This window comes from Sphaerodactylus townsendi, unplaced genomic scaffold (assembly GCF_021028975.2).
Source record: "Sphaerodactylus townsendi isolate TG3544 unplaced genomic scaffold, MPM_Stown_v2.3 scaffold_94, whole genome shotgun sequence".
NCBI classification, from domain to species: domain Eukaryota; kingdom Metazoa; phylum Chordata; class Lepidosauria; order Squamata; family Sphaerodactylidae; genus Sphaerodactylus; species Sphaerodactylus townsendi.
Window position 1 is genome coordinate 1 of NW_025951177.1, and position 15163 is coordinate 15163.

Sequence of the window (15163 nt, forward strand, 5' to 3'; positions counted from 1 at the left end):
TTTTCTTTGCTGAATAACATTTGGCTTTTCTTTGCTGAATAACATTTAATTTTATATGGATAATCCTAGATTCAGAAGCCTTGAGAATTCAGCTGGTTGTGTGCATAGCAAGGACAGGTTACTGAAATTACATCTCATTTCAATGTAGTCAGAAATCAAACTTACACACTGTCTCAGAGTTGTCTTAATGTGGAGGAAGGTGTTTGCTAAAGGGCTGGTTTTCCTTTTAAGTGTGTTGCTTGTTGCTTCATAGTGCCTGAAAACACTTTCAATGTAAAATCTTAGCAAGTGGCGGAGTAAGCAGCAGCTCTCTGACACCTAAACAAGAACAAAGGCTGTGAGATTTACGCGGACATACCCAAATTCCTTCCAACAATTGATTTAAATGAATGTCTATATATGCCACATCAGAAACACACGTGCATTATTTGATCTCTCAAAACATGACCAGTAAAAAAAAATCTGTGAACTCCCTACAGTTGTAAGAGTTACATTTTTGATGGTTCAAATATTCAGTTTTTGGCAGTCTGATAAAAGAACGGCCTTAGTTGCTGCCTGGGAAGGGCAGGAGGAAGCCCCTGGCATCTGCCCTAGAAAGGGCAGATGGGGGCCTCCCCACCATGCCTCTTAAGGGCAGGCACGGCATCACCCGGGGGAGGCTGGCCAGAGCCTACAAAAGACCGGCATGGCCTTTGTACTGACCATGAGCTCCAGCAGGCCAGCAGATTGCCTACCCACTTCTCCCCTTTATGGTTTGATGATGTGTTAATGTATGCTTCTTTGTCATAGCCATTGGCGCATGGGAATTGGATCTGAGGGCTTGGGGGAGGGAAGCTATGGAGCTAACCTCCCCCACCTCCCATTTTGGTATGGAGTGCTATGCAGCAAGAGGGCCAACCACCCAGCTGAGCATCACAGCTGCTGGAACCCCGCTGCAAGCACAGTCACCAGGCGGCAGAAAGAACCGTTTGCCTAGGAGGTACCTCTGAGGCGGGAATGCCCAGTGTTACAAATCGTGATCAAAATCCCATGCCATACCACACACCTCTTACTGCGCAACAAACGGCTGGCTATGGCTGGGCAATTTACCCCAGCCATGAGTGTGGTGTGGTTATTAGGTCAAGGGGCTCGGGGAAGGGGTGGTCCCATCCTCGGGCAGCAACTAGGATCACAGAAAGTCAACCAGTGACAGCTGGAGTAAGTGTAAACCAGTCACACTCCAGTTGGATGTAAGTCCCTGTGATTTCCATGGAGCATACTGACATGTGCTTTGCTTAGGGTTGTTTGGAAGAATGTTTGGAAGTGAACTGACCATAAATTTAACCCAATATGAATTATGTAGGGACAGGCTTTCAGTTTGTTTGCATTCACACCTATGCTTGCAGCAAACTAACCACCAGGAGTAAGAATTCCTGTATGATTTAGCAGGAACAATGCATTTAAGCCTGGGAGACAAGAGTTTATGCTCTACCCCTGTGACATGAACAGTTAGCGTGTGATGACTATTGTAGTGCTGTACCTCTTATGAAGAGTAGAAGAAGAGGAGCTTGGATTTATATCCATCCCCCTTTCTCTCCTGTAAGAAGACTCAAAGGGGTTTACAAACTCCTTTCCCTTCCTCTCTTCACAACAGACATCTTGTTAGATATGTGGGGCTGAGAGAGCTTTGAAGAACTGTGACTTGCCTAAGGTCACTCAGCAGGAATATAGGAGTAGAGAAACAAATCTGGTTCACTAGATAAGACTGTGTAACCTGTGGGGAAGAGTGGGGAATCAAACCCTGGTTCTCCAGATAAGAATCCACCTGCTCTTAACCACTACACCATGCTGGCTTATGTGATGGCTACTGTACTACTATACCTTATAGGGCAAACATTATAAAGAACTTTCATAAAGGGATCTATGAATGATTAATAAGTAGCATGTAGAGAGAAATATTTCTTGCCCATTGTTAAATTAATTGTAATTTTGTCACATATTTTGCCAATGGCATGAAAAAATTAGGGAAGGGAGTTAAAATAATATCTAGATTAAAAATGGGCCAAATAAATATTTATTTTTAATCCATGAAAATAATTAGATTAAAAACATTACAGCTAACTGGGATTTCATGGAAGGTAACTTGAGCTCCATTGAAAAGATACTGCGGGATGAGTATGAGAGGAGCTACTCTTAAAAACTTGTGACTAGAATTGACAAGGTCCTTTCTGCAGGCAGAAGGATTTCAGTTTCTGGAGCATGACTTTCTTGCATTCCCCCCTCTTGCCGCAACATCAGCAGGTGGGCGAGAGGAAAGAAATTTGTGCTCCAATGGTGGAAATTCTTCTGGCCACAGAAATGTTCTGCTGGATCTAGGAATACAGAGGTACAGTTTCTAGTAGTCATCCTTCCATCAAATACATTCAAATTCAGAAATAGACTCATGTTGTCCCTCAGAAACCAGCCGCTGAGCACTTGTGTATTTGAAAGAAGATGTGCTTACTGGAGTATGTAGCAGGACACTTTCCTTCAGCAGTATCACGTCAGTCCTGTTATCCTGGGTTTGCTGCAATACACAAAATGAAAAAAGTCATATGAGTGGATGAAACAGCTGGAAAGGGAAAATATGGCTCCAGTCAGGTTGTCTTTTTGAAGCGCAACTGCTTAATGTATGGACCTATTGTAATTATCATATTCCTTGTTATCAGTGCTGGGATCATTGCTGCTGGTTGCTCGGTACCCAGGCTCATGCTGATTCTCTTTTTCTGAATTTTCATGTACTAAATCGCTCCAGAATGCTTTCATATACCATTTTCTACCAGTTAGCAATATGGCACATGGGGAAGCAGGTTTCAAGCAGGATTTGATGACAAGGATTTATGGGATTTACTATAGATGTGGCATCTGAAAGATAGCCAATGGGTAGCTATTGCAAATATTCCCTGAAGGAATTTCAACATGCACATTCTTTACACATGGTCTAATGAGGTCTGACTAAAATAAATCCACTTTTTCAAGGCTTTACATCCCCAGAAGCCTATGTCTACTTCAAGGAGTAGAACATCCTTGGAGAGACTGTTTAGAAGAGTATGCTATGAGCACAGCTCTCTGGCTCATTCAGCACATGCAGAATAATGCACTTTCAAACTGCTTCAGTGCTCTTTGAAGCTGTGTGGAATAGCAAAATCCACTTGCAAACAGTTGTGAAAGTGGTTTGAAAATGCATTATTTTGCGTGTGCAGAAAGGGCCTCTGAGTGTCTGTTTTCCTAAACTAACCATGTACCCACACCTGTTCTGAGGTTAAATGATTTTGCATGTAGAGCTATACTATTTTAGAGAACTCATCAAAAACAGTATTTTTACTGGCAGATACAGATGAAGAAAAGCATTAATAAATTCAGGCAATTTAGGCTGCAATTTTAAATAGGAGTAAACACCTCTGAGCTCCATGGGACGTCTAGGCAGAATGCTTAGGGTTACACTACACAAAAAGTAACCAAATAGAATTCTAATTTGTCTACTTTGGCTCTTCATTAATGAATTTTTGATGGGTTGGCAGAAAATGATTAAACTAAAATCAGTACATACATACACCTGATAATGAAACATGATGGATAGCATCTCCTACATAACATGGCATCTTATGTGAGTAATCTGTATTTGAATTATGAAATATTTTAGTTTGTCGTTGGGGATTAACACGATTGAACATTTTCTCATAAACCACAAAAATCCATGCCAAGAGGAATTCAAATGTCAGGGAGAAGATAAAACCAGAATAATCTACTTTTCTATGTAGACAAGCATGGGGGTGTGAGGAAATGTTCAATCCTGGGAGCCTCCACATTGGGTTCTTTGGAAGGTTTAGATCACAGTTAATCTCCAAGGAATGAAAATTCTGTAGCATCAAAGTAAATTAGTGCATAACCATCCTGTTTGAAGGGGTCACTGGGAGTCAAACATAGATTTTCAAAAGATACTTACGATAGTTTCTTTGATTTCATCAAAATAGGTATTTAGTTCTCGGAAAGATATTCCACTCAGTTCACATTGGCCAAACTGGAGCATTTTGCGTTCTTTTGTCATGCTTGTACCAAAGAGGAACGAAAGAACTGCAATGCAGATGTAAGGACCCATGGCAATCATTGTTGGATAGTCCAAACTGCTCCTGTAAAAAGACATGCGTTTAAAGGATTATTGATATAAAGGTATAGTTTAGTCAAGTTATCCTAGTGAGTCTTTCTGAAAAATAAAATATCATTTTTTTGCAAATCATAAAGACACAGACAGTGTGACTTTGAAAGATCATACCATCCTGTTTGTTAATTCTTTTTGTTCTTTAATAACTCATTCCTTGATGTGGAACTGAACAGGTTCTCCTATTTTATTTTTTTTTCTCTCTTGTGCCATCTAGTTTTAAGACACATTATTAAAAATAGATTCAATTCAGAATTCACTCATTACAATCTGAAGGTGACTGGAAAGTTTAACGTGTTATTGCTCTGATGCTTGCTCATCCCAAAATTCTGAAGTTCAGTAAAAACAACAACACTTAACTTTTATATTGATATTAATCTGAGACATAATCAGAGAGTTTAGTTAAGTGGAAGATAATGGTGTACTAGAAATGAATGAAGTCTCCTTTCAGGTAAATCTGTTTTTTGAAATTAAAAATTCAAGTTCATATTCCTTTTGTATGAATTGTTTTACCAAAGTAAACAACATTGAAGTTATTGCTTTTTTCACTAATCAGTAAAATGCCTCACTTCTAATGGGTAGCTGATAAAAATGTCTTTAGGATTTCATGTAACATAAAGTTACAGTGCTTAACTTAAATGTTTGGATACTGTGACTTGCAAAGATGTGTGTGTAGTTCTGAACCTGCATTGTTCTGGTCCTTTTTATATACACCTGGAAAGGTTTTACCTGAAATTTCCTGTGACCTGTCAGGTAACATGTACCTGTCAGGTAACGTGGGTGGGGAGTCCCTCGCTCTCCATTTCTCTCTGCTCTTCCATTTGCATATTTCAAAGATAGTTTCCCAAATGCATAAGCAAAAAAAGCCTTAAAAAACCAGACCTAATGTTTCCTTTGATGTGACATCACAAGTTAAATGAATTTGGAAGATATCTAAGATATGGGTTCAAGGAAGAGAGATTAATTTCTTAAAAAATTGCTGTTTCCTGAGGCATTTTTGAAGTAACATTTATTAGCATAAATCGACTCAGTTGAGCTAATAGTGTTTATAAAAAAAGATAATGTAGTCCCAAGTAGTTATCTCTCTAGATTATTTATTATTAGGTCTACCTTTAGGGATCCTGTGCATTTTAAAGAAATGGCCATTTATTACGAATATGAAATGGGAGCACCCAAAAGAAAACATTTCTTTGGTTCCCATCAGTCTGGGTTCCAGGAATTTCCCCAGAATCTCCCTACAAGGACACAGTTTCCCTAAGTTTCCCATATGCAGGTGATTTCCAATATATTTCCCATCAATGTCTTAATAACGACAATTAGAATTGTGCTTCCCAAGTTTCAAAAGAATGTTGTCACATTGTGGTTGTTTACACAGGTCCAGGATGCTGCTGCATAATTTGCTGCTTCCAGAACTTCCCTTTTCAGTAATTCTTTTTCTATCTTCACTTGTAGATAGTCCATTTTAGAGAAAGAAGGCACACATAGTATGTCATATATTCTCAACCACATCTCTTCACAGTTCCTCATGAAGAGAAATTGCCTGTACACTGTAGGGACACAGGAAAACAGGTCTTCTTAGGATTAGGGAAATTATGAGAGGAGAGAATGTTTGAGGAGGAAGAATATAATCTGGAAAGGAAATGAGTATTAAAAGCATGGATATGATTCCCCCCCCATTATATAATCTCCGCGCATGCTAGGGGAGACACAATATTAGGGATTGAGTGAAGCAATATAGTACATTTTAATCCCATAACAAAATTCCAGGCAAGGAGGAGGAACTGACAGCAAATAATTTCAACAAAAGAAAGTTTAGGACAGCTGTCTCAAGGTAGATGCCCTTTTGAGTACCCTTGATTCCAATGACAAAGGACACTACACATTCCAATCTGTCTTTAGATATTTCCAGTTCTTCTGATGAACATTCTCTCATTTCTCCTATCTAATCTTTCTTCCCCTCACCTTTATTTATCACTGGGAAAGGGCCATGGTTTTCCCAATCCCACTAATCGCTGTCCCTCTAGAAGTTAACCAAAAGCAGATGGCAAATCTGTTCCTATCACATTACATTTTTAAAAAAAGTTAATTGCTAATAGTCCCTTTCTTTGCAGAGATGTAAAGGAAAATGTGGAAGAAAGGTTTTGTCCTGCTTGACTAAGACCATTGGGCAGAGTCTTTGTGTGAGATTTATACTGTATTGGCATTTCATTCTTTCTTAGTATTAATGGAAAATTATATCAATGAGGACAGCAAAAAGGTTAATGCCCTTTTCCACTTCATATTTCTACTGTAATAGAATTGTAAACTAAACATCCTGTGTGAAAATAATAATATATACTTCTGAGCATATGCAGAATGCCTTTTACTCACTAATAACTACTATCAAACTCCTGCCCAACTCCTACCCCAAAATCTATGTCTAGAACTAAAGTATTAAAGATGAAAATGCTCAAGTAGGGTTAGCTCTAGAAAAGGAGTATTGTAGGAAGAATAACAGCCAAGCAATCTCTTGAGGCTTGCTGTCTCTCACAGCAAGAAAAATAAGTTATTTGGGAGAATCTAAATACATTTGAGCCAAGAATAATCCCTTATGTGAATGATGAGAATGTGTGAATGCCTTGTACATATGCAGAGGGTTTTCCACTCTACACAGAGTAACTGCAATCTGCAATTACCCGGTATTACCAAGGATAATTCTCTAAACTGAAGGGAGTTATTTGCATGTAAAAGTATACTTAAGGGATCCTTTGGCTTTGGATTTTTTGAAAGTACTACTAATTGATTAGCATCTCTCGTCCTTCAGTTTTCCTAACACTAGCAGCAAGAACTTATATTGCTATTCAATGTGGAATCACCCTGTGACTTTCATAAAGTCCTACTCAATGAGTTTTGGAATTTGAGATGATGATAGGGAACATGGCAATCTTATCCACTGAATATAATCATGCCCTCCTGCCATAAAATTTCTGGCTATGAACCCTGAACTCATTGTATACATCTCCAGAACAACCTGATAAAACAGTTTTCTACGCATCTCTTACTAAATAGTCCTCATATCAGTCAGAAGGAAAGAGCTTTACCTTGAGTTACTTCGTACGCTGGATATCATGGAAAAACTGAAAATCTTTTGACCATGATTCAATTTTTTAACACATTTGACATAATCAAAGAAGCTGGAGGTTTTGGTTAACTCTGGAATCCTGTATAATTACAATCAAGATTCCTGGAGATATTTGATGTCAAAGAAATGCTACAAATGCTAGAAAAAGTAATGCATTACTCAACAAGTGATCACTGAGGTCTTGGGCATCCACTGGAAGCAACTTTTAAAGGTTAAGATCCAGAAATAGCTCTCTTTATTATCTTTCAGCAAGATTATTGGAGATGTAAAGGGAAGAGCTTAAACAAAAAGTTATGAAATAGTAATTATGAAACACTTCCAGAGCAGTTGGAGAGTGAACTTTCTCAGGAATGTAAGTTTGTCTACTTCAATTTTTAAGAAAGTGTGGGAGGCAGGAAGTTTAATGGGGATGTCTACGTAAGACAATTTAATGACAGACAACATGAAAAATAAGTCTTTATCATCCTTTATATCTTGTTTATATTCTAACCTTTTTATTTAGGCAGTTTATAGCTTGAGCTATAGTCCAAAGGCTTGGAACAGATAACAAAGGGCTAAACACTATTTTTTTAAAAAAAAAAAATCATTAACTATAATATTCGAGTTCAACAAAATACTTTAAAATAGCTCTCAAAAGCTAGCCAAAATAGAAAGATTTTAGAATATTCAATGTCGGTCAAAATAGATATGACACTGAATCTGTTTGAAGCTATCCTGAGCCTGTTAGGGGAAGGTCAGCATAAATAACTAAATAAATTGTTGTGCCTTGTGAGCATATTCTTAAAAATTAGGAATACCAAAATTTAAAGTATTTATTAATATAGAAAAAATCATGTGTGGTACACCACAATATCTGAAGATCTTCTTAAAAATTATTTTTACTCTCAAGTGTTTATGTGTTTGCGTGTGTCCTGTGTACAAAAAATACCTGAAGATTTATTAGTAGCTGTAGTTCATTGGGAGTAATGTGCAACTAATGTCAGTAACATCAAGAATATTTCATTTATTTACCTATGTTTATAATCCACTTTTCTCCCAGAAAACTCAAGATGGATTATACAGTGCAAACAAATGTGATCAATAGGATGAGACATCTAATAAGCAATGTACTAAGATTGCAGAAAAATACCCAAAAACGAATCCTGCGTTTTGATGCCCCCCCACAAGGTGGTGCCCTGGGCAGCTGCCCACCTTGCCCAATGGGCATTACACCCCTGCCCATTGCTACTTCCAGAATAACATACAGGCACAGGTGGCATTTTAAAATTATTTTTCTCCCAACAGAGATGATTGGCAGGAGGTTGTCAACTTTATGCAAGGCCCTTGTACTAGAAATCACCAGATTCACTCAAAACATTGTTTCCATGAACAATGTAATGTCCACTAATGATTCATAGCACCAAAAGTCACTTTAGCAAGGAACCCAGTTAGAAGTGCTGGCCCAAGACTTTAAAAAGCTACCACCAAAAGCCAGTAATGGGCTAAACAATAGTGCAGCTTTATACCCTAAATTAACCTACTTCCACCTTCCAAAGAAATAATTGCAGATCACCAGTTGCAAGAGGTAAGACACAAGAGAATAGATTCTGTCCTTTGTCTCACAAATGGACAATTTGCATTGTCACTCTGTTGCTGCATGTTTCCAGTTTAGCAATAAGAACCAAAGAGATTGCTTTCAGGTCATGGATGAGTAAATTCAGAAAACAGAACTGAGTCAACATCCACTTCACTTAAACCCCAGAAGCTGATGCATGTGGAAATCTCATGAGCATTCAGGTATTCCCAGATATAGATCACATATGACAGAATTAGTGTGATTATCTTTTGGGATTTTTGGATCCTGTCTCTCCTTAACAAATATCAGGAGGGATTTATTAGCCTGAGGTGATCATGGGCCAGCAATCTCCCCAAATTTCAAAGCTGCATTATATTTTCCATGGCAAATGAGAGAGATAATGCAATTAAAATACACACACACACACACACACACACACACACACACCCCGTGAAGGGAATATCTTGTCAGCACTAACCCTTCCCTTCTAGTCTCATTTATTGCATCAGGTTTCTTGCAAAGTCCAAAGGCTTAAACACTACATCATCTTTGAGGAAAAATGATCGTAGATTTTTTTTTTAAACAAGCTCTATTGAATTGGTTCTCATCTCTATTGGGATTATGAGCCTGACTAGCAGTAAAGGTCATTGTACAAATAAATACAATGGGCCCTAGAAAGCTGTTGGTGGGAACAATGCCCTCTGAAGGGGGTAACTTCTCCTGCCTTTCTTTCCTCCTTGGCCCTGCAGATTCCCCGCTCTTTGCAAAGATGGGATCCAACTTTGAAAACAAGGGAGGGGGCCTAAGGAGATGGAGGGAACTCTCCCCTTCTTCACAGGTGCCCTGCTGCCACCCTTTAAAAGCTGGAATCCTGACTTTGTGAGGGGGGGAGGATCAGTAGAGTGCCTGTGAAGATGGGGAGAGTTCTCCCCATCTCCAGAGACATCCCTCTTTGCAAAGTCAGGATCCCAGCTTTGCAAGGGGGAGGAGGAGTCGACAACATGCCTATGAAGGAGAGAGTTTTTTCTAAATCCATAAGCACCCCCACCCCCAGTCTGCAAAGCTGGATCAGGGCTTTGCAAAGTTGGGGGAGCCACCAGGGTGCCTGTGAAGATGGGGATAATTCTCCCTATTTCCATGCCACCCATTAGCAAACCTGGGATCCTTGCTTTGCAAAGAGTGGGGAGCCTTTAGGGTGCCTGTGCAGACAGGGAGATTTTCCTCCACTCCATAGGCACCCCTTGCTTTTTTTTCTCCCACCCCACTTTCCAAGGTTCCCAGGCTTTGGGAAGCAAGGTGGGAAGTGCAACAACACGGGATGAAGCTAGCTGTCTCTCCCCCCTGCTTCCCAAAGTCTGGGGGCCTTGGAAAGTGGGGTGGGGGAAAAGATAGCCCAGCTTGTGACTTGTGGCCAGTTCTCCCTCCACCTCATTTCAGGAGGCCTGCAGGAAGGGAGATGCCCCCCCCCCCCATCTTGCTTTCTGGAATCAGTGTGCTGACTTCAATCCAGGATAATTTAGTGGCCTATAGATACCACATAGAAGAAAATATGTCTCATTGGCATGATAGCTAATTGTATATTTTATTTGGAACTACTATTTAATACAGATGAATATACAAATCTCTTTATCTTACGAATTTTGAAAGCTACTTGTTTATCTGTGCATTTTATTGATCTCTGAAGATGACCCTTTTTGGGTTGAAATGCAACAGGTTTTTTGTGGGACTACATATTAAATCATTCTTAGCTATTTAAATGTTATATATTGGAAGTGCGCCTGTTGAGATAACACTTACTTTGGATTCTAGCATCACTTGTTTTTAATTTTAGTTATTAGATACTGTGCTTTCCCCCTAGCTTTTCAGAACATATACATATTGAAGCATTACAATTTCTGTACCCAGTGTCTCACTGCTTGTATGAGTAGATGGTGACCAAGTTATTATATAAGTACATCTCTATTTCACACTGCTTTTGAAAGCAATATTTTTTAAAGTAAAACTTCAGGTGTTTCTTACCCTTACTTTCAGTAAGCTATGATAGCATGGGGTGAAGACAAGATTCTTATGCTGGCCTAATGACCATAGTAATACTGTCTGTCTTGTGCTAATCTGATTCATCAGATCATCCCAGAAATTAACCTTGTATATGAAAGCAAAACGTACCCACAAAACCTCCCATAAGGATTTTTAGCCCATATTAATTATTCATACCCAGTTTCTTATCATAACTGATGCATTATAACTGCGAGAATGAAGTTCATAAATAAGACTTTGCCGTCTAGTTGAACAAATTTACAACCTATCTTCCTATTATTTACAGTGATTGACACACTGGGCATTCAAGAATCTTCAAGAACTAAGTAGTCCAATCAGGTTAGAAGTTTTAGGATGGAAAAAAAGAAAAATTGCTTAGTGATGTTTATATTCCTTGGCAGTCTCCCATGAAAATACTAAGCAGGGCTGACCCTGAACAGTTTCTCAGATCTGATGAGATTGGGATAGCCTGTGCTATCCAGCTCTGGAAATTACTGTTATGTAGTACTTTTAAGATTGGATTCAAAGGTTTCAGAACCATGGAGAACACATCGAGCTTTAATGATTTTGCCATACTAATAAGCTGTTCAGAATTGAGGCAAAGGTCCTCAATAAGGAAGATAGGAGTCGTGTCCCTTACCATATCACAAGGGGTTGGCACTGGAGTTCTGATTGCTGCATAAAACCATCTTCCTCATCTGAACATTGTACATCTGGTGGTGCTGAAGGGTAATTAGGCATAAATGGTGAAGGATCCTGTTCAGGTTTGACGTCAAAGGCTGGAGGTAGTGATACTGAATGTCTGGTTGGATAAGACTTAGCCTAATGGTGCCAAGGTCCCCATTGTGGTAGGTATATCAGGGATGGCTTTGTGGGAAAGGGGTCAGTGAAATCTGAGCTACAGATCCTTGGACCACTTCCATCTTGCTGCATGTAGACTTGAAGGAACCTGCATCCTATAGGGGAGGTGGTGGTGGTACTTTTATTGGGCCTCATCAGATGAAAGAGGGCTATCCATTTGTCTCACCAACAGGGAAGGCATACATAGTGGTAGCATGCCCCCAGCGGACATTCTCACAGAATTGCCCCTTGCCAGGGTCACAGGGTGTCTAGGAGAATGCTTCAATGTATGCTCAGATTTCTTTCTCCAGCAGTGGTTCCAACATGGACTTGGAACTAGTTTCACTTGAGTGTTAATCTCTATGTTGGATCTGATGCTAGTGTCAAGGATATTGAAACCAAAGATGGAGAACAGGCCCTTTTCTCTGGCTGTACTGGACTCTTTCAGGGTGAGTCTCTGGGCTCCAAACATTTTCTTCCTTTTGTGCTGATCCTTGGGTGTGAACTGATGGCAGATTTTAGAGGCCCCAACAGTGCAGCTCTCCCCAAGGCACATAATGCACAGATTGTGCTCCCTCGACTAGGCCATTTTCATCCCAGTCTCAGACCACTTCTTAAACACCACCATTAGAGTTAACTTTTGTCACCCCCCCCCCATTTTTTCAGAAGATAACCAACCCCCCCCCACCCCCCGAAAACACTAAAGATAATTCTATAACCTTGTCAGCAAAGGAAGGACTGAGGGAAAGGGGGGGAAAGCGAAGGTTAAGGGGGGACATATTAAAATTTTTGAAGGGATGCCATGTCGAAGCGAGAGCAAGCTTGTTTTCTGCTGCCTCAGATACTAGGACACAGAGTAATGGATTCAAGGTGCAGGAAAAGAGATTCCACCTAAATGTTAGGAAGAACTTTCTGACTGTCAGGGCTGTTCGACAGTGGAATTCACTGCCTCAGAGAGTTGTGGCATCTCCTTCTTTGGAGTTTTTTAAACAGAAGCTGGATGAACATATGTTGGGAGCACTTTGATTGTATATTCCTGCATTACAAGGGGTTGGACTTGACGGCCTTTGTGGTCTCTTCCAACTCTATGATTCTATGATTACACAGTTAGTTTTCTAGAAGCAAAAATTCAAATACAAATTCAAATTACAAATACTCTTAACTACACCCAGCACGTCTGGGTTTTAAGTTAAACCTCATAAAACAATGAAAACATTAAACTCTTCAGCAGTGTATCATCATCATATATGTTATGACTGTAATCAAAATTAGCTGCATTTGAACAATATTTGCTTGAAAATGGCTTCAGGTCCTTTTTCCATGCTATCTCTGCATTTAATTCCTTCTCTCTCATTCCGAAATTTCTCCCCTTTCCCTGCTTCCTTCCTTCCATTCCCCCCTTGCTTCATTTTGCTTTCCTCTTCAGCCCTGTACTCTGCTTTTACTTCTTCCCACAACTCTACTCACAGAAGCATAAAACAGCACTGAGTGATCATGATTATACTGTAGCTATTCTGTTGCCAGATCTATCATTTGTACAACTCTTGACAATAATGAGTCTGAAGATTCTGAAGTTTTTTTGTAGTGCTTGGAGTGCTTCTCTCCCCACCCCCACCCCCACCCCCAGCATGTACAAGCTGGTATACAGGAGATGATGAATTGTGCCTAGAACAGGGGTAGGGAACCTGCGGCTCTCCAGATGTTCAGGAACTACAATTCCCATCAGCCTCTGTCAGCATGGCCAATTGGCCATGCTGGTAGGGGCTGATGGGAATTGTAGTTCCTGAACATCTGGAGAGCCGCAGGTTCCCTACCCCTGTCCTAGACCTTTAGGAGCAACTGAGTCTGCTGACAGTGCAGACCTCTGCAGGTGTAGTTTGTCATAGCATTCAGGATCAGTGTGACTACCCACTGATGTTTGCAGATTAAGGTGCTCTTAAAGGTATGGAAGCAACAGGTGTTGCTGTGAATTGGAAGCATTCTTCAGCAAAAGTTTAATAAATTAAATTTTGTGATCCTTTGTAAAACTTGATGAAGAAATGGAATATTTTATTGCTTTCAAGCAAAAGCCCTAAACATCTCATCCTTTACAGAATATACACTTACCACTGGGAGTCCCAAAGAAGCATCAAACACAGCAAAAAGGGTAAGCTAGATTAATTAAAAAGTGAAGCAGTACTCAGTAAGTAATCAAAGCTACAGAGCATGCATAACAAAGTGCCCCTCAATACATTCTGGCATGCCTTATATCAGGCAGATTCAACTTTTCGAAGGGCTAAACTAGATGTGATAGTTGGTGATGCTGTATGAAGTACTTGTAAATTGTCCCTTCCTGGGATAAATAAAGATACTTAAAAAATAGAGTGTTCCCTTTATGAAGCTTTTCATGTTGCAATATTACCACCAGCTGTGATCCTGACCATTCTTGGTTAGTACTAGGATTAGGGATATACACTTGGATATCCATGAAACAAATTAAAATTAGCTGTTCTAGGTGAGCTCAAATATATCCAAAATGATGCAAAACACTCCTGAAATTCCAAGAGTAATGAAAATGTATATCCCAGAATTTCTGTTTTGGTTTCTGAGAGGCATGTGGGGATGGAGGGTGAGAGAAGAATTGTACCCTAAAATCAGCTTTAGTTGGCATCTCTCCTCCATTTACATTTTAAAGGGCCATTATTTTATATGGGAATACCTGACCTCCAACTTCTGGAGATCAGGTCTACTCCCATAGAAAATAATAGCCCTTTAAATGTTAAAAGAACATGAAGCAACAACTAACAACTGATGCTTACTAACAGCTACTGCTCAGGTAGACATTGCCTCCAAAGACCATTAATTCTACTGAGGGATAAACTTGGCCTTGGAACTGGCCATGGGGGATAATAGTGGCTAGGAAAGTCTGGATGCAGTTTGGTGCTTTCATTTTTAAAGTTTAAAGGTCTCGACTATCAATTGGCATCTCTCCTATCTTTAAATTTTAGAGGGTCATTATATTTTCTGCCGTTCAGAGGTCAGGTCTTCTAACAGAAAATAATGACATTTAAAATGTAAAGAGAAGAGACTAAATTCTGGAATCTAGGGTGGGAAACCCCTAAAAACAACATGAAATACAACCCCAAACAAGTAAGTACACTCCTGAAAATTCAGGATAATAGGTATTAGTTTTCCTGAAATCTGCATCTGAAATCAATATGAATGTACACCTTTAACTAGGATTTCTGTTCTAGGGTTCCAAAGAGGAAGCTGAGATGGCGTATACTACCTTTCTGCTTAATTCAGAGAACATTTCTGCTACAAGAAGTTCCCAGGAACATTAAATCTTATACAACTGATGAGTGTCCTAATCATGGACACTTTCAAACAGTATAGAAATGAATGATACAATAATGATCGAAAACAAAAAAATCAGTGAGCTTTGGGGGCTTCT

General features: G+C 39.6%; 1 protein-coding gene across 1 annotated transcript; it reads right to left on the minus strand.

Moving 5' to 3' along the window:
- Positions 1 to 165: 165 nt before the first annotated feature.
- LOC125425608 (interleukin-20-like) lies at positions 166 to 11631 on the minus strand (the record flags this gene model as incomplete). The annotated part of the gene is made up of 4 exons (XM_048483181.1): positions 11531 to 11631; positions 3965 to 4148; positions 2483 to 2545; positions 166 to 318 (listed from the first exon to the last, which is right to left on the minus strand). Coding segments are annotated over exons 1-4 (501 nt in total), but the record flags the coding sequence as incomplete, so codon positions are not given.
- Between the last annotated feature and the right edge of the window lie 3532 nt (positions 11632 to 15163).